The sequence below is a fragment of the Kogia breviceps genome, chromosome 3 (genome assembly GCF_026419965.1).
Source record: "Kogia breviceps isolate mKogBre1 chromosome 3, mKogBre1 haplotype 1, whole genome shotgun sequence".
Classification (NCBI taxonomy): domain Eukaryota; kingdom Metazoa; phylum Chordata; class Mammalia; order Artiodactyla; family Physeteridae; genus Kogia; species Kogia breviceps.
Genome location: NC_081312.1, coordinates 185,271,563 through 185,297,360, shown reverse-complemented (window position 1 = coordinate 185,297,360; position 25,798 = coordinate 185,271,563). Strand labels below are relative to the sequence as shown.

The window sequence follows — 25,798 nt, the reverse complement described above, 5'->3', positions numbered from 1 at the left end:
GAAAGGCTCCGACACGGGAGACGCCCCACACGCAGCTGACCGAGATCGCCGTGAGGCCAATTTCAAAATGCCTCGTAACTGTGACAAAAAACGCTTTCCAACCTAGAATTCTTCACTCAGGCCAACTATCGAGTAACAGGGAAGAATACAGACCTTTTCACACACAAAGTCTCAACGTTACCTCCCATGCACAACCTTTCTCAAGAAGTTACTGGAAGATATGCTCCAGCCACTCTGGAAATACCTATTTTACACAATACCTGCAGAGAGTGAGTGGTGCGAGCTCAGACTCTGACACACTGATCACGCTCATCTAGTCACTGAAATAGAAAGCTAAGACGGGTTGTTAAAGTTCCCATGTATATATACTTCAAATTTCTTTAAACTATTCTACAATTTATCCCTTATCCTAATTCTTCCAAATTATAAGATTTTACTTTATTACTGATATACAGGACAAGTTATTTGCAAATCTTTCCAGACACACAAATTCAAAAAACTTTCCTAACATTTTCTTACCATAGTAACACATGAACAATTTCTCACTATCCTCCACCTCATTCCTGAATACTGAAAGTAAAAGTTACCACCAAAGCAAAGCTATAAATATCCAACTGAAAGACAGAGTAAGATGAGGGGTCATTAACTATAAAAAGCTTTCAGATTCTGCTAGATACAGGATGTGTTACCTGATTTCTCCAGCTCCTACCTAACTGGAGTTCTGTTCTTACTGTACAAGCCAGCCGCTGTCTCTAAGAGCAGGTATCCTGTGCAGGTGCGGGGGCCGCCGTCTACCAAACAGCAGGATTTAACTCCATTCTATCCACCCTACCCAAGCTTCTCCTGCACACCTGAACAGTCCCAAGGACTCTCTCCAGGCCTCGGAGATGAGTGTTTCTCAAAACACCGCTGGCCAATTCACTGCACCACCCTCTGAGAGGTGGGAGGGAGGTGAAACCAAGGCAGGTGGGGAGACAGTATGGACACGTGTTAGAGACCATAACAATATAGAGTGAATTGTCAGTCTTAGAGGGTGGTCCTTTGTTCGCAGCAAAGGAACTATACTTATTTCCCCTACATAGAAATAAAAAGTGATCTTGTATCTCTAACAAAAACTGACAAGTATCTTGCTAGCCCCACCAAACCATAAAGAAAAGTGTCAATTAAATAACTTTGTTTTTATTTGTTTGGCTAAATCATATCACACATTTTCTCTCCTTTTTCTAAAAGATGTCACTCCCTGGGCAATAACAAGGATTGAATTAGTATCTTCCTGCGCCTGAGGGAAACTACTGCCCTAGGCAACGTGAACCCAGTTAATTCTGGAACTAGTCAGCACGCTCCAAGGCTAGCCGCTGTCCACTGGTTAGAGATTAGGAAGCAACAAGCAGTAATATAATAAAACGTGGAGAAAAGATTTAGTATCTTAGATTTCAAGGGTTAGAAGCAAACCTATCCACTTCTTTGAGGAACAAAAAGAGAAAAAGCTTGGTAACTCACTGGTTGACCCCCTAACTCCTCATACCTCTTGATCTCCTGGACTCTGGGAATCTCCTTTGCTTATGTTTGTATCTCGAGTCCAACGAGGGGGTTTCCAAGTTCTTTCCTGTGTTCCTCTGTTATAGTAATAACAACGCCCTGAACTATCTTTATGAGTTTCCCATTCTCCATTAATCTGAATTGCTGGGCTTCCAGGGATCGGGGGAAGAGCCGACTGGGATATTTTCAGTTCTTGCAGGTTAGCGTAGACGGGAGAATCTGGCCGCCCTTGATTTGGAGGTGTTGTTGCCTGTGAAAAATGTGAAATATCCATGTTTAAACTGACATAACGCTTATAAATTAAACATGAGATTTATAAACATAAATACTAATTCATTTTAAAATATATATACAGGTGTATATATTCTTTTTAAGGAAATAAGAATTTAACAGTTTTAATATACATAGTTTGAAAAAAGCATAAGCTTTAAAGAGAATCCAAAGTGTGCTTGGGCTTCCCTGGTGGCACAGTGGTTGAGAATCTGTCAATGCAGGGGACATGGGTTCAAGCCCTGGTCCAGGAAGAGCCCACGTGCCACAGAGCAACTAAGCCCGTGCACCACAACTACTGAGCCTGCGCCCTAGAGCCCATGAGCCACAACTACTGAGCCTGCAAGTCACAATTACTGAGCCCGTGAGCCACAACTACTGAGCCCATAAGCCACAACTACTGAGCCCACGAGCCACAACTACTGAGCCCGCGAGCCACAACTACCGAGCCCGCGAGCCACAACTACCGAGCCTGCACTCTAGAGCCGTAAGACACAACTACCGAGCCTGAGCGCCACAACTACTGAAGCCCATGCGCCTAGAGCCCGTGCTCTGCAACAAGAGAAGCCACTGCAATGAGAAGCCCATGCACCGCAACGAAGAGTAGTCCCCGCTCGCCGCAACTAGAGAAAGCCCGCGCACAGCAACAAAGACCCAACGCAGCCAAAAATAAATAAATAAATAATTTTTTTTTTAAGTGTGCTTAATTACTTCCCCTCACCCTGAAAGAATACTCGACTAGAAGTCAGGAGCTATGGGTTCCAGTTCAAGATCTGGCCTAACAAGTTGTAAGACAACAAAAACGATCACTTCATCTCTCTGAAACTGAACTTTTTAATCTCTGTAAGTGAAGAAACTGGATTAAACCACCTAGGTCCCCATTGGCTCTAAAATTCTATGATTTTAGGCAATTTTTAAAATATAAAAAGTCTTACATATAGGTAACTCAGCATTTATTCAGAAAACTATCAAAAGAAAGATTTCATATCCTAAGCTCTAATATTAAATCAAGAATATAAGTAAAAGACAAAGGAGATACAACACTTCAGGTAAGAATCTACCACATATTACTTCTCAGCTATAAATTCTCAGCAGCCATAAACAAATCTTTCCTCTCTTCCTAGTCTACTTATTTGTGAATTTCCTGAGACTGGAAAAACAATTAGTAGTAACTCTGATTTACATGCTTATTCAGTGTCAACCTTCAGTTTTTACTTTTTATTTTTAAATGTCTCACTAGATGTCAGTGGAGAGCAGAATACTCTGCGTACGCTTTGCATAAGGACATTGTAAACCATATTAAGTTAGAATTATAATTGCTGAAAGAAGAAGTGCACGACCGAGAATGCCTTTTTCATACTGTGTGTGTGTATCTGTGTACACATCTTTCCTTTCACAAGAGGGTCTCTCAACCTCAGCGCCACTAGCATTTGGGAAGAGATCTTTCTTTTTGTGGGAGGCTGTCCTGGGCATTGCAGAGTGTTCACAGGCATCGCCAGCCGCCACCCACTAGATGACAGTGGCTTCCTCTCACTGTGACAGTTAGAGTCCCCAGACACTGCCAAACGTCTCACGGGGACAAACTGCCCCTGGTGGAGAACCTTGGCCATATCAGTCCTAGAATTATTCGGATGTTCAATTACTTCTATGATATACCCATAGTTTTATGAACACTTGAAAACACGGAATTAAAAAAGGGAAATGTGGGCCATCATCAAAAAATCTACAAACAATAAATGCTGGAGAGCGCGTGGAGAAAAGGGAACCCTCCTGCACTGTTGGTGGGAATGTCAACTGGTTCAGCCACTATGGAGAACAGTATGGAGGTTCCTTAAAAAGCTAAAAATAGAGCTGCCTTATGACCCGGCAATCCCACTCCTGCACATACACCCAGACAAAACTATAATTCAAAAAGATACATGCACCTCTATGTTCACAGCAGCACTATTCACAATAGCCAGGACATGGAAACAACCTAAAGGTCTATTGACATATGAATGGATAAAGAACATGTGGTGCATATACACAATGGAATATCACTCAGCCATGAAAAAGAATGAAATAATGCCACCTGCAGTGACATGGATGGACCTAGAGATTGCCATACTGAGTGAAGTAAGTCAGAGAAAGACAAATATCATATGATATTGCTTATATGTGGAATCTAAAAAAATGGTACAAATAAACTTATTTACAAAACAGAAATGGAGTCAAAGATGAAGAAAGCAAACTTTTGGTTACCAAGGGGGAAGGGGGAGGGAGGGATAAACTGAGAGACTGGGATTGACATATACACACTACTAGACATAAAATAGATAACTAATAAGAACCTACTGCATAGCATAGGGAACTCTACTCGATACTCTGTAATGACCTATATGGGAAAAGAATCTAAAATTAAAGGGTGTATATATATATGTATAACTGATTCATTTTGCTGTACAGCAGAAACTAACACAACGCTGTAAATCAACTATACTCTAATAAAAATTTTATAAAAGGGAAATGTGGATGGATACACTGAATCAGTTTTATTGAAATTAAAGTACTTTAACTTCTAAAATATTATTTGCCTATAAATTAATTATAATGAATCTAAATCACAGAATAAGTTTTACAAAAGAAAAGAGTAGGGACTTCCCTGGTGATGCAGTGGTTAAGAATCTGCCTGCCAATGCAGGGGACACGAAAGATCCAGAAAGATCCCACATGCTGCGGAGCAACTAAGCCCGTGCGCCACAACTACTGAGCCTGTACTCTAGAGCCCGCGAGCCACAACTACTGAGCCTCCGTGCCACAACTACTGAAGCCCATAGGCCTAGAGCCCATGCTCCACAACAAGAGAAGCCACTGCAATAAGAAGCCCATGCACCACAACAAAGAGTAGCCCCCGCTCACCGCAACTAGAGGAAGCCCGCGCGCAGCAACAAAGACCCAACACAGCCAAAAATAGAAAAATTAAAATGAAAGAAAATAGTAAAACTAACCCGAGACCTGAATACATTTATAAAATGGTTACCTTTGGTCTTTTTAAACATGGTAATTATGCAAATATGGTACTCAGTGATACAAATTAGACCATTTTCCTATAAATGTTAGCTTTGAATTTAGACATTTTTCTATGAAGAAAATCTATCCATGAAGACAGATTTCCATGTGTTTCTCTTCCAGACTAATTCCATATCCTGATGACTTAGCTGGATAACAGTGCTTCTCTGACTAAAACCAACTCTGTTAATATAACAAGCAATTCTATATAGTAAATCATTTCCTAGGACCTTATCTAGAAAATTCAACAAGTGTTAAAGTTCTTTGCTCCTGATATTTCACTAGACTTGGGGAAATAAAGACGCCAAGAAACAGCAACTTTCTAAACAATGTTAGAGACACATTGTACTACAGCTTTAAGGAATAACTAATTCCTGTTGTCTAAACAATTCAAATTTAAACAGTTTTCCCCATTTAAAAAAACTGAAATGCCTTAACAAAGTTTATAAGGCTAGCATAATTCTAAAACAAAAGCAGAGAATTAAATGAAAGTACAAACCAATCTCACTTATAAATATAAATGAAAATATACTAAATAAAACATTAGCACTCAAATCTAGCATGCATTAAATAAATCAGGAAAAAACAGAAATATTAAGGGAGTCTGTCTTCTGCAAATCTCTTACTGTAATTCTTTACATTAACAGATTAACTTGATCATCTCCACAGACACCAACAAACTTACAGATAAAATTCAACATGGAATCAGGATAAATCTCTTTAGCAAGTGAGGAACAGGTGATGCCTCCTTAATTTGATTTTTTAAATTATTATTCAAAATAAACATCATACTCAGCAAGACACTGATAGAAGCATTCTCATTAAAGTCAAGAATAATTCCAAGGGGAGTTCCCTGGCAGTCCAGTGATTAGAACTTGGTGCTTTCACTGCCAGGGCCTGGGTTCAATCCCTGGTCAGGGAACTAAGATCCCACAAGCCACGCAGTGCAGCCAAAAAAAAGAAAAATCCCAGCATGCCAAGTATCACGGCTTTTATTCAACAAATGTACGATACTAAGATATGAAATGTACTGAGACATGAAAAATGAGTTAACTCATAAATACACAGTAGGAAAACAACCCTGATATTTGTCACTGACATAATGAATATTTGAAAACCTAAGTCCATGAAAACTACTAAGAAGTTTAATAAGTTAGCCAGATAAAAAGACCATTTAATCAGTTTCCGACACATGAGCAATGACAAGTTAGAAACTGTAACAGAATTTTTAAAATCTCATTTACACTAAGAACTGTTAAAACACAGTTAATGGGCTTCCCTGGTGGCGCAGTGGTTGAGAGTCCGCCTGCCGATTCAGGGGACGCGGGTTCGTGCCCTGGTCCAGGAAGATCCCACATGCCGCGGAGCGGCTGGGCCCGTGAGCCGTGGCCGCTGAGCCTGCGCGTTCAGAGCCTGTGCTCCGCAACGGGAGAGGCCACAGCGGTGAGAGGCCCGCGTACCGCCAAAAAAAAAAAAAAAAAAACCAAAAAAACCCCCACAGTTATTAATAAGCTTAACAAAAAGCTTTTAACAAAATAAGCTTTAAAAAAATTAGGAATATTTCTAGATAAACTGCTGTTCCTTAATTTTGTAAATGTGTTCCTTCTCAAAAAATTAATCTATAAATTCTACAAATTCAATGCAATGTTTGGACACAGTATAGTTAGTTCACAGCCTTGCATACAGTTGCACTGAAGGAAATTTGTTGAATGAACAAACAAGTGAACAAAAGAATGAAAACATATATACCCAAGTAAAAGCAAAACTGAAGGACTTGGAAATGGTTACATGTGATAAAGAGAGGAAACTAGGAAATCATCCACATTTCTAGTTTGGGAACAAGGATGGACAACTGCGTCACCATTTAGGACAGGACTAAAAGTGGACTAAGCATCAAACACTCAGCGGTGCTAAGGTTACGAATATGATTAAAAAGTTAGTCTTGTCTTCTAGAACTTCATAACGTAGTAAAAGAATGTGAAACAAAGGTCATTTAAATGCATAAGAGACCTCATGCTAGAGCTACACATGGGACAGTGTAGGAGCAAAATCGAAGAGACTTGGAACCAAGGGAATAAGCCTCAGAAATGAATACATAAGTATTAGCCAGGTCAAGGCAGGGGACACAGGAGGCAGAAGAACAAACGTCTGAAAAGAAAGCACAGTGCATTCAGGGAAGGATGCTGACTCAGAGGGCAGGTGAGAGGAGAGGCACGAGAAAGATGTAAAGAGAAGCAAATGCCAGAACAAGGCAAGTTTGTGTATCATGTTCAAGAGCAGACGTTACCCAACAGCATTTAGGGAATAACTGGAGAAGTTAAGACAGGAAGTACATTCTGAGTCAAAATCTTGAAATACTGCAGATTTCAGATGAACACAGTTAGAGGCAGCGGTCAGTTGGGAGGTCGGCACAGACAGAAGATGAGAGAGGCGACAGGACAAGAAGAGTAGGAATAGAGAAGCAGGGCCAGATGCAAGAAACAATTAGAAAGTTGTATTAGCATGCAGATTGTATGTCTGTTTATGTGAAGCATGTTTTTTGGCGTGTGTGTGTTTAACCATGGGTTAAATAACGTCAAGATGAAGAACAGGATAAAGAGAGGAACACAGAGGAGTTCCATGTAAGATTGTAGCAGGTTGGAACTCCTTTTCAAGCAAGGCCAGGTGGAAATGCTGAGACTGTCAGGTACCCAGATTGGGAGCTCAGTATAGAACGAGTGCTAACAACACAAAGGCCATCAGCATACCGGTGGGGCCAGACCTTAGGAGAGCACACAGAGGGAGGGGGGAACGGGCCCTGGGGAGCGGGGCACAGCTGCATTAAGAGGCGGAGTGAGGAAACATGCGTGAAGTTAGCCTGGGCTCTGCCGTGGCGACCCCTGGGGGTTTTATTACAACTACTGACGCAATTAACATAATTAAGGTACTAAGCAAAGTAAGAGGGTCCAGTAAAGGAAACAGAAAGTCAGAAGGAGACAGCCTGACAGGAAAAGATGGCATTTAAAAGTCAAGGAGAAGGAAAATTTCAAAAGAAGGGGAACTTGTTTCACTCTGAAGATTTCAATACGAGGGCCGTGAAACCACCACTAGATTCAGGAGTTAAGAAGACATGAGGGGGCTTCCCTGGTGGCACGGTGGTTAAGAATCCGCCTGCCAATGCAGGGGACATTGGTTCGAGCCCTGGTCCGGGAAGATCCCACATGCCACGGAGCAGCTAAGCCCACGAGCCACACGCGCTCTAGAGCCCATGAGCCACAACTACTGAGCCCGCACGCCTTGAGCCCGTGCTCCGCAACAAGAGAAGCCACCGCAATGAGAAGCCCGCGCACCGCAACGAAGAGTAGCCCCCGCTCGCCTCAACTAGAGAAAGCCCACGTGTAGCAATGAAGACCCAACACAGCCAAAAATTAATTAATTAATTTTGTTAAAAAGAAGAGGTTTACTGATGGTGGATGAATGGTAAAACTTTAATATTTCACGCTCTTACTTACCACTAAACTTTTGGACAGATGTTCATTTGAAATGTTGCTCATTTGCTGTTACAAACAGCTTCTAATAGAAATAAGAAGTTTGTTTTCTTAATAAATCAACTCCAAACTTAAGATCAGCTTAAACCTTCAATTTCCAAAATGTGCAGAAAGAGAACAGAAAAGGACTCAGTATTTTTAATATTCTGATCTCTGGCAAAAAGACACTGTCCCTATTTATTATCAACTGCTCAAACCATTGAGAAAAATTCAAGGGAATGACCACTGATTGATCACTAACAAGTTTCCTCAAGAACTCCTGAAAACTTAAACTCTTGGTGGAAAAAATACTTAGTATAAAATATCAAACTTATTTTTACATACACACAAAACATGTATTAACCACAACAAAGGATGGTTACATAATTATATACCATTTTGTCTAGTGAACCAAAACTATGGGTTTTGTAAATGAACACAATGCTGGTGAAGATCAATGTTAACTCTAGTTTACTGCTGGTAACTTTAACTAGATGAACCCTTTTGGAAAACAGTTTGACAGTATGTTTCAAAAGCTTTTAAAAATATTTTTAGGGGAAAGGGGAGAAAAAAATTGTATACATTGAAAAACATTTTCCCACAAACATGTTCATTCCAATGTTATTTATCAGAAAGAAATCAGAAACAATATAAACATCCAACAAAAGAATGGTTAAGTAAATAATGATCTAATATATAAGGCAATACTATAAAAGCAATGAAATGTTAATGGTTTGTTAACATGATAAAAAAAAATTATGAGGTTAATGAGAAAAGCAAAATTTAAAAGTGCATCTAACTTCTAACTTAAAATTTTAAAGTATGAAGAAAAACAAGCTAAAACATTATGAGTACCTGGCAAGGTTTTCACTCAGATCTAATGGAGAGATCAAAAGTTTCATAGACAAGCAAAAGCTAAGAGTTCAGCACCACCAAACCAGCTTTACAAGAAATGTTAAAGGGACTTCTCTAAGCGAAAAAGGCCACAACTAGAAACACGAAGATTATGAAAGGTAAAGGCAAATACACAGTAAAGGTAGTAAATCAACCATATGTAAAGCTAGTAGGAAGGTTAAAAGACAAAAGTAGTAAAATCATCTTATCCACAGTAAGTAATTGATGCAAAAAACGAAAAGGTGTAAAATATGATGGCAAAAACAGTAAACCTGGCGGGGAGGGGAGTAAAAATGCAGGGTTGTTAAAATGCGTTGGAACTGAAGAGATCAGCAACTTAAAATAATCATAGATAGGTATAGATAGATAGATAAGAAACCTCGTGGTAACCACAAACTGAAAAGCTATAATAGGTACACACAAAAAAGAAAAAGCTATCCAAACACAGCAATAAAGATAGTCATGAAGTCACACAAGGGAAGAGAAAATAGAAATATTGAGTCACTATGTTGTGTAACAGGACCTAACATAGTGCTGTAGGTCAATTATACTTCAAAAACAAACAAACAAACTCAATGAAAAAGAGATCAGATTTGTGGCTGCCATGGGGGAAATTGGATGACGGTGATCAAGAGGCATCTATGATAAAGAAGTACGAGGAGTGCAATGTACAGCGTGATAAATATAGTTAATACTGCTGTCTGTTATATATGAAAGTTGGTAAGAAAGTCAATCCTAAGAGTTCCCATCCCCAAAAGAAAATGTTTTCTATTTTTAAATTTGGTATCTATATGAGAAGATCGATGCTCACTAAACCTACTGAGATAATCACCTCATGATGTATGTAAACCAAATCATTACAATGCACACCTTAAACTTACACAGTGCTGTATGGCAATTATATCTCATTAAAACTGGAAGAAGAAAATTTTAAATTAAAATTTTAAAATTTTTAAATCAGTTTTCTCGGGAATTCCCTGGTGGTCCAGGGGTTAGGACTTGGCGTTTTCACTGCTGAGAGCTCGGGTTCAATCCCTGGTCGGGGAACTAAGATCCCCAAAGCCACTCGGCATGGCCAAAAAAACAAAATCAGTCTTCTCTGCATAATGTAATTATATTTTTTTCTATGTGCTTTATTACCCAATTTCATCACAATGAGAATTATTACCCGTAGAGTTTGATTAGGACAAGAATCTGGGGCATTGGTCTAGTCTACTAGACTCGTAAATTGACAGCAATAGTATTAACACTACACAAACTAGTGTTTCTTAAGGGATGGTCAATGGATCATCTATAACAGACTCATCTAGGGGTGCTGATTAAAAGTCTTGTTACTGGGGGTGGAGAGTAATGGGGGTGAGAGTCAAGAATCTGTATTTTCAAGTACCCTATGTGATTTTTATGTATACTATTATTCAGAAGATACTCAATCTTTCTGAATGGACTTAGGGCAAACCAGGCCCCTGGACCAATATACTTGTATTACAAAAAACATAAAAAACTTAAAGACAATTCTTAAGTCCACACCACCAGCTTCTTACTCTGCAGATAAATCAAAGGAAGAAGTCTTAAAAGAATAAGCAACAAGAAGTACTTCCAATATATGAATCAAATAAAAATTAGTTCTCAAATATTTATAAGACTTTATCACACACTTAAACTGAACAAACAGCCTTGTTCATGAACTGTCTCCAACAAAAATGAGTGGATTTTTCATACCAAAAAAAAAATCTTTAAAAGGAGAACACAGAAACAAAGTTAATTTTATGGGTCATATCTGTCATTAATTAACAACTGAACTGGAACCAGTACCTCTGCACATGACCCAATTTAATATTTTAAAAAAGACCTGGCCTGTTCCACTTCTATCTATACACAGACGAAAATAGTCTTCCCACTATCCACAGAAAGGAAAAACTGGGGAGCCATATATAAAGAAGGTAACTTTAAACTTCGATTGTACCTGAATTCTTACTTTAATACCAAAAATACTGAGATTTGGCCCTCTTCACTTTTGACATTCAGTCACTGTTTCTAAAATAAACTTCAGAGAACAGGAGAATACATATTAGCTACACTTCTTGTTTCTTAATTAGCATATGCTACTCTGTACTAATACTTAAGTATTATATCTACCTTACCATAAATGCCAAATTATATCTCTATTACTGAATAATCAGTAATTTATATTACAGAATAATCAGTCCCTGCAGCCTATAATCATAGCTTTAGATTTAGATTTATGAGGAAAAAAACATATACCAAAGTATCAAACTCCAAAATGGAATTCTAATTACATTTTAAACTCTATTTTAATTCATGTGGAAAAACGGCATTTATGTGCCTTTGGTAATTTACCTCCTTAAACTCTGCTTTACCATAATTGCTAATTATAATAACATTGGGTCAGTTAACAGAATGAGGACAAAAAGAAAAAATATGGTCAACAAGCCAATATTCAGTTAAAATAGGACTGAAATTTGTTTCAGTTTCACAACTGAAAATTGCACATCAACTTTATTTATTTATTTATTTATTTTAAAAATTTCTTTATTTTAGGCTGCGTTGGGTCTTCATTGCTGCATGCGGGCTTCTCTCTAGTTGTGGCGAGCGGGGGGCTACTCTTCATTGTGGTGCGTGGGCTTCTCACTGCGGTGGCTTCTCTTGTTGCAGAGCACGGGCTCTAGGTGCGTGGGCTCAGTAGTTGTGGCATAAGGACTCAGTACTTGTGGCTCGCGGGCTCTAGAGCGCAGGCTCAGTAGTTGTGGCGCACGGGCTTAGTTGCTCCGTGGCATGTGGCATCTTCCTGGACCAGGGCTCAAAACCGTGTCCCCTGCATTGGCAGGTGGATTCCTAACCACTGCACCATCAGGGAAGCCCTGCACATCAACTTTACACTGGAAAATGCAAATTTCCAAAAGACAATATTCTCCCTTAAAGTCAAATTTTAGGGGAAGGAGGGAAATCTATTACCCTCTGTTTAATAATTTTTTTTTTTTTTTTTTTTTTTTTGCGGTATGCGGGCCTCTCACTGCTGTGGCCTCTCCCGTTGCGGGGCACAGGCTCCGGACGCACAGGCTCAGCGGCCATAGCTCACGGGCTTAGTTGCTCCGCGGCATGTGGGATCTTCCCGGACCAGGGCACGAACCCGTGTCTCCTGCATCGGCAGGCGGATTCTCAACCACTGCGCCACCAGGGAAGCCCTGTTTAATAATTTTTAAATACAAACACTTGCAAGTTGAAGTGTTCATATCTTAAAGCATGGCTGCACTGAGATTTTAAGCTCTGTACAGTATTCTGATATTTTCTGCAACTCACTTATTTAACCATCATTTAAGAACTAATTATGAGCCAGGTGGGAGATGAACATAAGATAGTCCCTGTCCCTCAGGGCCAGCAGCCTGGCAAAGAGGAAGAGACAGGTAGAAGAGCACTCCAGGGGCAGGAGCTGAGAGTTACACAGAGAAGCAGCACTGCACAGAGAGAAGAGGGTGGGATGGGGTGGTCGGGAAAAGGCTCCCGGCAGATTTAACTGCATCTTTAAGGAAAGCGGGCAGAAGCCAGGGACGCCGGGAAGTGGTGAGGACCCTCCAAGAACACTCACGGTCTTAGGTGTTTCAGCTGACATAACACACGGAAATGAAATGCAGTCTTTCAATAATGAAACATAACTGGTAGCTCAGTGAATTCAGTGCTGTGAAAAGCTTTCACAGATATTATTGTCATGGTGAATTAATTCTTTTTCTTACTGGTTTTCTAGTTATTGCAGCCCAAGGCTGCGAACTCCTCCGGGGCTTTGCTGTCATACATTCAGCTACCAAAGGCTCCCATCCCACCCGGCTTCTGTCCTCCCCCTGCCCCGTGGACCGCGGCCAGCAACCTGAAGGAGCCCTTCACGTCATCACAGGCCCGTCACTTATGCCTCCTCCCCGACAGACATAACCAAGGCAGGTCCCAGGCCGGAAAGCGCGGAGGCCTGACGGATGCTCGTTTCTGGGAACCACACAAACACTGGAGTCAATCCTGTGCCACCAAACCTGCAGTAACCGCTGCCAACTGAGCAAGCGGGCCACGCCATCAACAGAAATCTCTGCGGTTCAAGACTCTGGACCTACAGGGTGGGGAGATGGCAGCTGACAGACACCACAGTGAAGAGCCCAGGGTCCTGGGGCCCAACACATACACAGTCGTGGGGGGGCGGGTGCGTACAGCTGGGAGGTGTATCATACGTAGAAGATCTGCCAAAAAGGGACAAGTGACAAACTTCCCCTTGGAGATCAAGCCCACACCTCTCCAGTGTCAGCTTCTGTTGTCCTCACATGGGTCCTTCCTGGGCCTAACTACCCTGTAGCTTGTTGCGGAACTTACGACACTGCAGTGTCATCCCACGTGGACTGCCGGCCCCTCCCTCTGGAGCTTGATCGCCTTTCAGACAGAAACGTCTGCCTGGTTTCTCGCTTCATCTTTGGCGCCAAGCACAGCACTCGCGCACGGTAAACACTCGGGACGTAAACACTCGGGACGTTCTTACAGGAGAACTACCTTTAGAGCACTCAAGAGGCTATCATGAAATCCACGCAGTAAAGTTAATCTCCTATTCCTGTGTTTACAGTCTCCCTGGGAAATCTTAACTGACGCCACTGCTTCAAAGACCTCAAACTCTCTCTGTCTCCCCCTCGCCTGAACAGCAGATGTGCTGTGAACGACTTCCTGACGTGGACCCTCCAGACACTCAGACTCATCACCTCCTCGGCTTCAACCTCTGTCCATAACTCACTATCCTAGTAACCTCACCAGTTCAAACAACGGCATCACGAGCTCCTCAGGGGCAGATCTCAAAGTCACCCTGTGTCTCTTCTCTTTACCTCAAAGAGCTTCTACTAACTCTTCCCCCTCCTGTGTCTTGAATTCCTTCCTCTCCTAACCCAAGACAACCACCTCAATCGAGGTGGTGAATAAGCGAGGAGGGCAAGTCCCATTTCTTCACCTCGTCGAACTGACCCTCCAGGCCCAAGAGTCAGTCTCCAAAAACAAATCTGATCTCGTTACACCCACTTCAAAAACATCAATGAATATTTCACTGACTCTCGAAGTTCGAATATCACAGCAGAGAATTGAAGGCTCCTAAAAACTTCAGTCCCAAACAATCTTTTCTGCGTTTTATTGCGACTGTGTTTACATTCTTTGTCCAAAACCCCCATGTTACTCACAATTCTATTAATGTCATGCTATTTTCCCTTTTTACACCTTCCAATCATTACCCCTCTATCTACAATATACTATCCCCAACCCCCAACCCGTGAACCACATATAAACCATAACGAGTTGGTTCCAAGGTCCCTTTGTCTTTGAGATGCCACTCTACCCACCCCTCAAGGGCAGAACTCATAGGTTTCCCGCGCCTCTAGAGCAGCACTAACACGTGAGCCAGGCGATTTAATATTTTCCAGTGGCCACATTAACAAGGTAAAAATGAAGAGGTGAAATGAATTCTAATAGTATATTCATTCAACCCAATATTCAAAATATTAGCATTTTACTGTATAATGAATATCAAAATTATTGAGATATTTTTTTTTCTGGACTAAGGCCTCAAAATCCAGCGTGTATTTCATAGCATATCTCAATTCAGATCCTAAACTTTCATCAAAAATACTTGATCTGTATACAGATTTCATAAAATTTACAGTTGAAAAACAGATTCACAGACTCAAATGATTCCAAACAGTCCTAAAAGTTTTCCCATAAACGAATCAAGTATGAGTTTTAAAATGTTAACTTGGAGTAACTGAAATAAAATAAAATCAAATAAACTCAGTTCCTCAGCCTCAATAGCCACATTCGAAGTGTTCGACTACCACCCCTGGCCAGTGGCTGCTAGATCAAATAGGGCCAACTGGCAGCGCTTCGTATTCACCTGTACTGACCGTCCCCGGCACGCCCCACAGTAATTAATTGCTGTTCTTCTGCCTCCCAGTAAACTGAAGAGTTCAGAGCAAGACCGCGACTTAATCATCATATGCTTCCAAAGTCTGGAACCGAAGATCCCTCCTCAAGCCCTGACTCAGACTCTAACACAGTATGCTTTAAGTAGAAAGGTAAAGGGGAGAGCTGCTAGATACTAATATTTATTGATGAAACCTCATTATTCATCTGTGTTAAAAGTATTCAACCAGAGATGCTTGTCCTTGGTCAGTCAAGCAAACAAAATTCCTCAGCAGGACATAACGCTGAGATAACAAGACTTAGTTACTATTTTATGCTGATGAAGCAACGGGCACCCGCCGCCATTCATTATTACAAATCTCCCTCCCTGGGGGCCTGAATGGTAACTCTAGAATCAGCACCCGGGGATGACTAAACAAGAGTCTGTTGCTGAAATCTCTAGAGGGTAAAAGTTTATGGCACAATTACAAAGGAAGAAAAAAACGCATCTGCGTTTAATTATTGAAAGCATGCACTACTCGTACAAATCTAAGCTTAGAAGCTGAGGTATCTGGCAACAACAAAAAATATAAGAATTTCAAAAGGATACAAAATTAATCCATAGTAATATGGGATACACTTAAAGGGCTGACATACTATCTTTCCTCTAATTTTCTGACAAATGACTATTCCTTTTTGCTTTTCAAAAATAAGATTCTGGAAATAAAATATTTTGAAAAACCTTCATTATCTAAGGAAAATAATTTATAAATTGTTATTTCAAATAAATACAATTAAATAAATGGGTTTCTAACTTACCACATGTCCTAATTCATTAACAAGTCTGCATGAGAACACTGTAATACAACTCCTTGGATAATCTATTATTATATTAATTCCAAACTGATTGTTAGTTATAAGTTTTAAAGCATTACTTCCTTAAAGCTATAATGAAAGAAGGTCTAAGTATACAAAGTGAATAAAAAGTTGATGATTTACTATCATTTTGATTGCCCAGCAAGAAATACTTAAGCCCTGAATTCCTTAAAAAATATTCAAGGGCTTCCCTGGTGGCGCAGTGGTTGAGAATCCGCCTGCCGATGCAGGGGTCACGGGTTCGTGCCCTGGTCCGGGAAGATCCCACATGCCGCGGAGCAACTAAGCCCGTGAGCCATGGCCGCTAGGCCTGCGCGTCCGGAGCCTGTGCTCCGCAACGGGAGAGGCCACAACAGTGAGAGGCCCGCATACCGCAAAAAAAAAAAAAAAAAAAAATATTCAAAATAGGTATTAATATATATATAGTATGAATCTATACATAGAAAAATATGTGTATACTTTCACACACATACATACATGCATGAAAGAAGATCAAAACACTACGTAAGGGGCTTCCCTGGTGGCACAATGATTAAGAATCCACCTGCCAATGCAGGGGTCACGGGTTCGAGCCCTGGTCTGGGAAGATCCCACATCCACAGAGCAACTAAGCCCATGCACCACAACTACTGAGCCTGTGCTCTAGAGCTGTGAGCCACAACTACTGAGCCTGCGAGCCACAACTACTGAGCCCACGTGCCTAGAGCCCGTGCTCTGCAACAAGAGAAGCCACTGCAATGAGAAGCCCACGCACCACAAAGAAGAGTAGCCCCCCCCACCACAACTAAAAGAAAGCCCATGCAGCAATGAGGACCCGACACAGCCAAAAATAAAATAAATAAATAAATACATTTATTTTTTTAAAAAAAAACCACACTACATAAGGTTTTGCAATTTATTTCATGGAATTATGGCTGGTTTTGTTTTGGTTTTGTTTATCTGTATTTTCTTTCTTTTTTAAATTAATTAATTTATTTATTTTTGGCAGTGTTGGGTCTTCGTTGCTGCACGCAGGCTTTCTCTAGTTGCTGCAAGTGGGGGCTACTCTTCATTGCAGTATGCAGACTTCTCATTGCGGTGGCTTCTCTTGTTGCAGTGCACGGGCTCTAGGCATGTGGGCTCAGTAGTTGTGGCTCGCGGGCTCAGTAGTTGTAGCTCGTGGGCTCTAGAGCACAGGTTCAGTAGTTGTGGTGCATGGGCTTAGTTGCTCTGTGGATGTGGGATCTTCCCAGACCTGGGTGCGAACCCGTGTCCCCTGCATTGGCAGGTGGATTCTTAACCACTGTGCCAACCAGGGAAGTCCTGTATTTTCTAATTTATTCTTCAAGGAGCACATTTATTTTGAAGATTAAAAATTTGTGGGGAAAAAATGGCCATTAGTTTTAAACCACAAAACAATTCTGGAATGACCTTTAAGAAGTTCTATAGCCTAAGCTACAAAGGCAACAACATTTATGATATCCATGGAGGTCAATACTCAAAACTTCAAGTTTACCCAGAAAGTTTAGAGCAGGCAAGGAGGAAGGGCTTGTTCATCTTATAGATATTTTGGGTTCATTCTAAGCCAAAAATGTAGTCACTGAACTTAGAATTATGATCCTCATAATAAGCCACAATGAGAATAGAGTTCCCTTTAGCAAGTTCTCCAAGTAGCTAATGGATAAAGCAGGGTAGGTAGAATGGGATTGTTCTATAATGACAGTGATCAAAAGTCTAGCACCTCTTTGAGCCGTTCATCTTAAAGTTTCACGAGCTGAGACCTATCTAGACATTGGGTAATCATTCCCAGCCCTTCCTTCTTTAGAACCATCAACACCATCCATCTCCAGAACTTTTTTCATCTTGCAAAACTGAAACTCTGTACCCATTACACAACACTCTCCATCCCCCTCTACCCCAGCCAGTGGCAACCAACGTTCCAATTTCTGTTTCTATGAATCTGACTATTCTAGGTGCCTCATATAGGTGGAATCACATAATACTTGTCCTTTTGTAACTGGCTTATTTCAGTTATCATAACATCCTCGAGACTCACCCATGCTGTAGCATATGTCAGGATTTACTTCTTTTTAAGGCTGAATAACGTCTTATTGTATGTATGTACACCCAAAATATTTTCTGTGCATCTGCTGATGGAACTTGGGTGGCTTCCACCTCTTGGCTATCATGAATAATGCTATGAATATGGACATAGAAATATCTGTCGTGGTCCCTGCTTTCAGTTCCTTTGGGTGTTGTGATGACTGACTGGATGTGTCAGTTTGACTGGGCTAAGGGGATGCCCAGATAGACAGTAAAACATTACTTCTGATGTGTCTGTAAGGGTGTCTCCAGAAGAGATTAGCGTTTGCATCAGCAGACTGCGTCAAGAAGACTGTCCTCACCAGTGGCGGTGGGCATCATCCAGTAGTTCAGGGCCTCAACAAAACAGAGGAAGAGCAAATTCACTCTCAACTTGAGATGAGACATCCACGACTCCTGCCCTAGGACGATGGCTCTCCAGGTTCTTGGGCCTTGGACCACGAGACATACCCCTCCCCCCACCCCCGCCCCAGGTCTCAGGGTGTCTGACTCGGACTGAATTCCACTACTGGCTCTCCTGTTCTCCAGCTTGCGTACGGCGGACTGTGGGACTTCTCAGCCTCCAGAACAGCATGGGCTGATTCCTATAATAAATATGCTCCCTGTGGGTTCTGTTTCTCTGGAGAACCCTGACTGATAGATTTATACCCAGAGCCCTTTTCTCTTGAAACTGCTTATAAGTAAGGCTTACCATTACCTTTAGAGGTCATTATCTAAAAATAACACTGATGCTTTACATGTTTTCCGCTTCCCAAAATCTTACACACACTGAAGACCATTAATCCAAAAGAGGGGGGAAATCAATCAGCAGCTAAGTTTAAAAGCAGTTTGTTTTTACTCCTCTTGACCTCCTCATACAGCCCCATTCCCAGGGAGAAAAATAGAAAACATTCTACTTATATTTCAATGTGCAGGAAACAAAATCCACCTAACAAATGTACTCCAGGTCAACGGAGAGTTAAGCTAGTCAAAGCTGCAGTTTGTTTTCCAAGATCCTTGGTCTCCTTTTAGAGCCCCTTCAGACCTCTCTTCTTCATCACAGCTAGCTCTCAGTTCAGAATTCTCAGAAAAGATTCCTAAATACAAAAGACATGTTTCCCAAAGTCAAATTAACCCCAATCCTCATCTAAAGACTCACAATTACTCTAGCCTGTTCCAAGGCTCACTTGAGACATGGTGGCTCCCTCTGTACCCAAGCAGCTTTTTTTTTTTTTTAAGATCTTTTTGAGGTGGACCATTTTTAAAGTCTTTATTGAATTTGTTACAATATTGCTTCTGTTTTATGCTTCAGTTTTTTGGGCATAAGGCATGTGGGATCTTCGCTCCCTGACCAGGGATCAAACCTGCACCCCCTGCGCTGGAAGGTGAAGCCTTTTTATTTTCCTGGCCACGCTGTGTGGCACGCGTGATCCTAGTTCCCCGACCAGGGATCAAACCTGTGCCCACCCTGCAGTGGAAGCACAGAGTCTTACCCACTGGGCCACCAGGGAAGTCCCCCTAATCAGTTATTTATATGTTTGTTCCTTTTTACCAGGTATCTGAACATTCACAGGAGAAATAAGAAGGTTTTCATTCAGGGCTCAGAAGTCTCTAGAGAACACCTGCAGCAGAGACCTAAATTCTTTATTAACTTCTTGCCTAGTCTGTCCTTTTGGGACACTGTTGCTCTTCAGAATGAGACACACTGAAAGCGGCATAAAGATGTCTGGTTCCTTTTAAGAGAAGAAAAGGCCGGCCACAGGAAGGAACAAGTCTGGTTACCACAGTTTTCAGGCTCCAAGTAACTATTTTAAGAGTATCCATACCATTTTTCTAATTATAGCATCGTTAGTTTTCATAGGAACACTGAGATTTATTAATTCCTATTTAAATCTTTAAAGCTGTAGCTAAAAAGGTCACATTCCTCCCCACCCGATTACGTCACTTGTTCTTTAACAGCTGGCGATTAAGTTATTGTAACTGAATAATACACTGATTGTTTTTCTCCATAAACTCATTTAACTTATAGTAACAAAACTGTCGACGAGAAAAATTACTTTAACTAAAACATAAAATAGATGTTTTTTCTATAAAAACAAAAAGTTTTAATCTCTATGTATATGTCACATTACTTGAATATTTAGCAATAACATCCACATGACATGGGTCTTTCTCAATGCTTTTCTACAGTAAGCATAATAAATCAAGTAAAGGAAAACCTGACATACTCAAGAGAGATATTTTGCAGATAACTGATAAAATTTTTAAACCACACTTTGCTGGCTAGAAAAATGATATATTAATAAGCTGCACAAAATATTAGATTTTAATTATAAAATACAGATATAAAAGGCAAAGAAGAAATCTATCTTCCTTTTATTAAAAAAAATGGAAAATAGAGACTAGAATTAAAAAGGAAAGAAAAAAAAACCTCCAGAAAACTACTCAAGTATAACCTGTTGATGTCTCCAATGAAGCTGCAGTCATAATTGGTGCAGGCTATGACCTTTTGCTTAGAATTTTTAATTTTTAAACATCCTGCACTTCCATATTTTCAAAATCAAACTCCTAAGCTTCCTTTCATACATAAAATTTGAACTGTCTTATACCAACTGATGAACTTTTTGAGCAAATAATGGCAACAATTCTGTTTCAGAAGCCTTAGATTTCTCTGTATAGCAATGCTTCTGCAGTCTTGTATTTGAGTATTTTATTGAATCTTACGCTTTTTAAAATAAGGTAAAACTATGAAAATGGAAAAAAAAATACTGCAGCATCTCCCTATTTATAGTAAAGGGACAGTCAAGATATGGTTCAAATGCAGCCTGTTGCCTGTTTGTGTAAATGACGTTTGACTGAAGCACAGCCACGCTCCTTTGTTCCCGCTGTCTCTGGCTGCTTTATGCCACAATGGCAGAACTGAGTACTTGTGACTGAGACCATACAGCTCACAAAACCTGAAATATTTGCTCTCTGGTTCTTTACAGAGAAAGTTTGCCAACTCCTGTGAAAATGCCCTCCTCAAGTTAAGCTAGATTTTATTAAAACCAAGCACACAAAAATTAGATGGATATGCATTGTGCTGCATTCTTCCAAAGCAATTACTTCAAATAATTACAAACTTTAGTTTCCTTCAACCTTGACATTCTCCTTCTCTAGAAACCTCAGAAAGGACAGACGGAAGTGCAATCTTCAGCTACATACAAGTGTCACTTCCACGTATACAGTGAGTTTCAACTGATTTTCTTAATTCACATGTTAGTTTTAATACCTATTTCAAAGATAAGAAATTTTCTCTTCCTTAACTATGGAAATAAACACTTATCTCAGAGAACTTCAGTGGTTTCCTTTAAAAAAGGAAAATTTTATTTAAAAAATATAACTTTATTAGAACCTAGCCTAAGTCAAACAGTCACAAAAATTAAGTGCAGAATCTCTAGCTTTCTTGTTTATTGTTTACCTTATTTAACTTATCCTTCCCCATGTATCTTTCCTCTGACCTCTGATCTTGTATTACCTACTTCACTGCCTTATCCTACTAATTACCTGCATCCCCACAAAGCACCTAACACGCTCACGTTTGGCTCCAGTTTTTTTAAAAAGCCAATATAGACTAAGAGACTGACACTAGGCTGGCAGTTTTTATATCAAATAAATTCCTTAACTAAAATCGCCACCACCTACACCACCAGAGCTACATTAGAATCTCCTACACAGCTCCTCCACGGTTACAGTAACAGCACCTGCACACTTCTACAAGGTTTCCGGCAATTCTCTGCAGGTACTTTTAACAACCCCCGGAGGTCAGGGAATGACCAATTAAAATTTTCTTGTGGGAGATAATAGGGAAGCAAAAAAAATGATCCACTGTTCTACACAGGGGATCCTGTATGCATTCATAAAGTAGGGCTCTATTAAAAGATATGCCCTGTGCTCACCATCAAATCCCCAGAACCTTGCACGATACAAGGTACACAGCTGGTGCTCAACAAATATTTAGTGAATGCATGAATTATTTAATTATTCCATTAAATCTAAAGTTATAAGCCTTCACGGGCGGAGACTGTGGGTGGCAGAGGGGGAAGCTCCGGAGCCGCGGAGGAGAGCGCAGCCACAGGGAGCGGAGGGCAAAGCGGAGAGATTCCCGCAGAGGATCGGGGCCGACCAGCACTCACCAGCCCGAGAGGCTTGTCTGCTCCCCCGCCGAGGCGGGCAGGGCCGGGAGCTGAGCCTCGGGCTTCGGTCGGATCCCAGGGAAAGGTCTGGGGTTGGCGGCGTGAACACAGCCTGAAGGGGCTAGTGCGCCACCGCTGGCCGGGAGGGAGTCCGGGAAAAGGTCTGGAGCTGCAGAAGAGGCAAGAGACCTTTTCTTGCCTCTTTGTTTCCTGGTGCTCGAGGAGAGGGGATTAAGCGCGCCGCGTAAAGGAGCTCCAGAGACGGGCGCAGAGCTGCAGAAGAGACAGGAGACCTTTTCTTCCCGCTTTGTTTCCTGGGGCGCGAGGAGAGGGGATTAAGCCTGCCGCTTAAAGGAGCCACAGAGGCGGGCGCGAGCCGCGGCTATCAGCGCGGACCCCAGAGATGGGCATGAGATGCTAAGGCTGCTGCTTCCGCCACCAAGAAGCCTGTGAGCGAGCACGGGTCACTGTCCACACCTCCCCTCCCGGGAGCCTGTGCAGCCCGCCACTGCCAGGGTCCCGGGATCCAGGGACAACTTCCTAGGGAGAACGCACGGCGCGCCTCAGGCTGGTGCAACATCACGACGGCCTCTGCCGCTGCAGGCTCACGCGGCATTCGTGACCCTCCCTCCATGCCCCTCCCTCCCCCCAGCCTGAGTGAGCCAGAGCCCCCGAATCAGCTGCTCCTTTAACCCCGTCCTGCCTGAGCGAAGAGCAGACGCCCTCAGGCGACCTACGCGCAGAGGCGGGGCCAAGTCCAAAGATGAACCCCGGGAGCTGTGCGAAGAAAGAGGAGAGGGGGAGGTCTCTCCCAGCAGCCTCAGAAGCAGAGGATTAAAGCTCCACAATCAACGTGATGCACCTGCATCTGTGGAAAAACTGAATAGACAGTGAATCATCCCAAGTTGAGGAGGTGGACTTTGGAAGCAAGATATATTATTCTTTTCCCCTTTTTCTCTTTTTGTGAATGTGTATGTGTGTGCCGCTGTGTGAAATATTTATCTGTATAGCTTTGCTTGCACCATTTGTCCTAGGGTTCTGACCGTCCCAGGGTTTTTTTGTTTTGTTTTGTTTTGACTTTTTAAAATTTTTCTTCTTAATAATTATTTTTTATTTTAATAACTATTTTATGCTACTTTATTTTACCTTCCTCCTTCCTTTCTTCCTTCCTTTCTCCCTTCCTTCCTTCCTTTCTTTCCTTTCTATTTTTTCTCGCTTTTATTTTGAGCCGTGTGGATTAAAGGCTCTTGGTGCTCCAGCCAGGCAGGGCTGTGTCTCTGAGGTGGGAGAACCAACTTCAGGACACTGGTCCAAAAGAGACCTCCCAGCTCCACGTAATATCAAACGGCAAAAATCTCCCAGAGATCTCCATCTCAATACCAAGACCCAGCTTCACTCAAGGACCAACAACGTACAGTGCTGGACACCCTATGGCAAACAACTAGCAAGACAGGACCACAGCCCCATCCATTAGCAGAGAGGCTGCCTAAAATCATAATAAGGCTACAGACACCCCAAAACACACCACCAGACGTGGACCTGCCCACCAGAAAGACAAGATCCAGCCTCATCCACCAGAACACAAGCACTAGTCCCCCAACCAGGAAACCTACTCAACCCACTGAACCAACCTTAGCCACTGGGGACAGACACCAAAAACAATGGGAACTACGAACCTGCAGCCGGCAAAAAGGAGACCCCCAAACACAGTAAGATTAGCAAAATGAAAAGACAGAAAAACACACAGCAGATGAAGGAGCAAGGTAAAAACCCACCAGACCTAACAAATGAAGAGGAAATAGGCAGTCTACCTGAAAAAGAATTCAGAATAACGATAGTAAAGATGATCCAAAATCTTGGAAATAGAATAGACAAAATGCAAGAAACATTTAACAAGGACCTAGAAGAAATAAAGAGGAAGCAAGCGAAATGAACAACACAATAAATGAAATTAAAAATACTCTAGATGGGATCAACAGCAGAATAACTGAGGCAGAAGAACGGATAAGTGACCTGGAAGATAAAATAGTGGAAATAACTACTGCAGAGCAGAATAAAGAAAAAAGAATGAAAAGAACTGAGGACAGTCTCAGAGACCTCTGGGACAACATTAAACACACCAACATTCGAATTATAGGGGTCCCAGAAGAAGATAAAAAGAAAGGGACTGAGAAAATACTTGAGGAGATTATAGTTGAAAACTTCCCTAATATGGGAAAGGAAATAGTTAATCAAGTCCAGGAAGCACAGAGAGTCCCATACAGGATAAATCCAAGGAGAACCACACCAAGACACATATTAATCAAACTATCAAAAATTAAATACAAAGAAAACATATTAAAAGCAGCAAGGGAAAAACAACAAATAACACACAAGGAAATCCCCATAAGGTTAACAGCTGATCTTTCAGCAGAAACTCTGCAAGCCAGAAGGAAGTGGCAGGACATATTTAAAGTGATGAAGGAGAAAAAAACTACAACCAAGATTACTCTACCCAGCAAGGATCTCATTCAGATTTGATGGAGAAATTAAAACCTTTACAGACAAGCAAAAGCTGAGAGTTCAGCACCACCAAACCAGCTTTACAACAAATGCTAAAGGAACTTCTCTAAGCAAGAAACACAAGAGGAGGAAAAGACCTACAAGAACAAACTCGAAACAATTAAGTAAATGGTAAAGGAACATATATATCGATAATTACCTTAAATGTAAATGGATTAAATGCTCCCACCAGAAGACACAGACTGGCTGAATGGATACAAAAACAAGACCCATATATATGCTGTCTACAAGAGACCCACTTCAGACCTAGGGACACATACAGACTGAAAGTAAGGGGATGGAAAAAGATATTCCATGCAAATGGAAATCAGAAGAAAGCTGGAGTAGCAAGTCTCAAATCAGACAAAATAGACTTTAAAATAAAGACTATTAAAAGAGACAAAGAAGGACACTACATAATGATCAAGGGATCGATCCATGAAGAAGATATAACAATTGTAAATATTTATGCACCCAACATAGGAGCACCTCAATACATAAGGCAAATACTAACAACCATAAAAGGGGAAATCGACAGTAACACAATCATAGTAGGGGACTTTAACACCCCACTGTCACCAATGGACAGATCATCCAAACTGAAAATAAATAAGGAAACACAAGTTTTAAATGATACATTAAACAAGATGGACTTAATTGATATTTATTGGACATTCCATCCAAAAACAACAGAATACACATTTTTCTCAAGTGCTCATGGAACATTCTCCAGGATAGATCATATCGTGGGTCACAAATAAGCCTTGGTAAATTTAAGAAAATTGAAATCATATCAAGTATCTTTTCCGACCACAATGCTGTGAGACTAGATATCAATTACAGGAAAAGATCTGTAAAAAATATAAACACATGGAGGCTAAACAATACACTACTTAATAACGAAGTGATCACTGAAGAAATCAAAGAGGAAACCAAAAAATACTTAGAAACAAATGACAATGG

At 41.2% G+C, this 25,798-nt stretch overlaps 1 protein-coding gene across 19 annotated transcripts in view; it reads right to left on the bottom strand.

Annotated features, from left to right (window-relative positions):
• Positions 1-25,798, bottom strand: part of ARHGAP12 (Rho GTPase activating protein 12) — a 119,824-nt gene that overhangs the window by 47,545 nt on the left and 46,481 nt on the right. For 16 of the 19 annotated variants that reach the window (XM_067030523.1, XM_067030520.1, XM_067030532.1 and 13 more), the window contains one exon: positions 1,526-1,789. The exons of the other annotated variants lie outside the window; for them this stretch is intronic. In XM_067030523.1, coding sequence (XP_066886624.1) covers positions 1,526-1,789 — 264 coding nt within the window. The remainder of the gene's footprint in view (positions 1-1,525; positions 1,790-25,798) is intronic. 19 annotated transcript variants of the gene reach the window in all.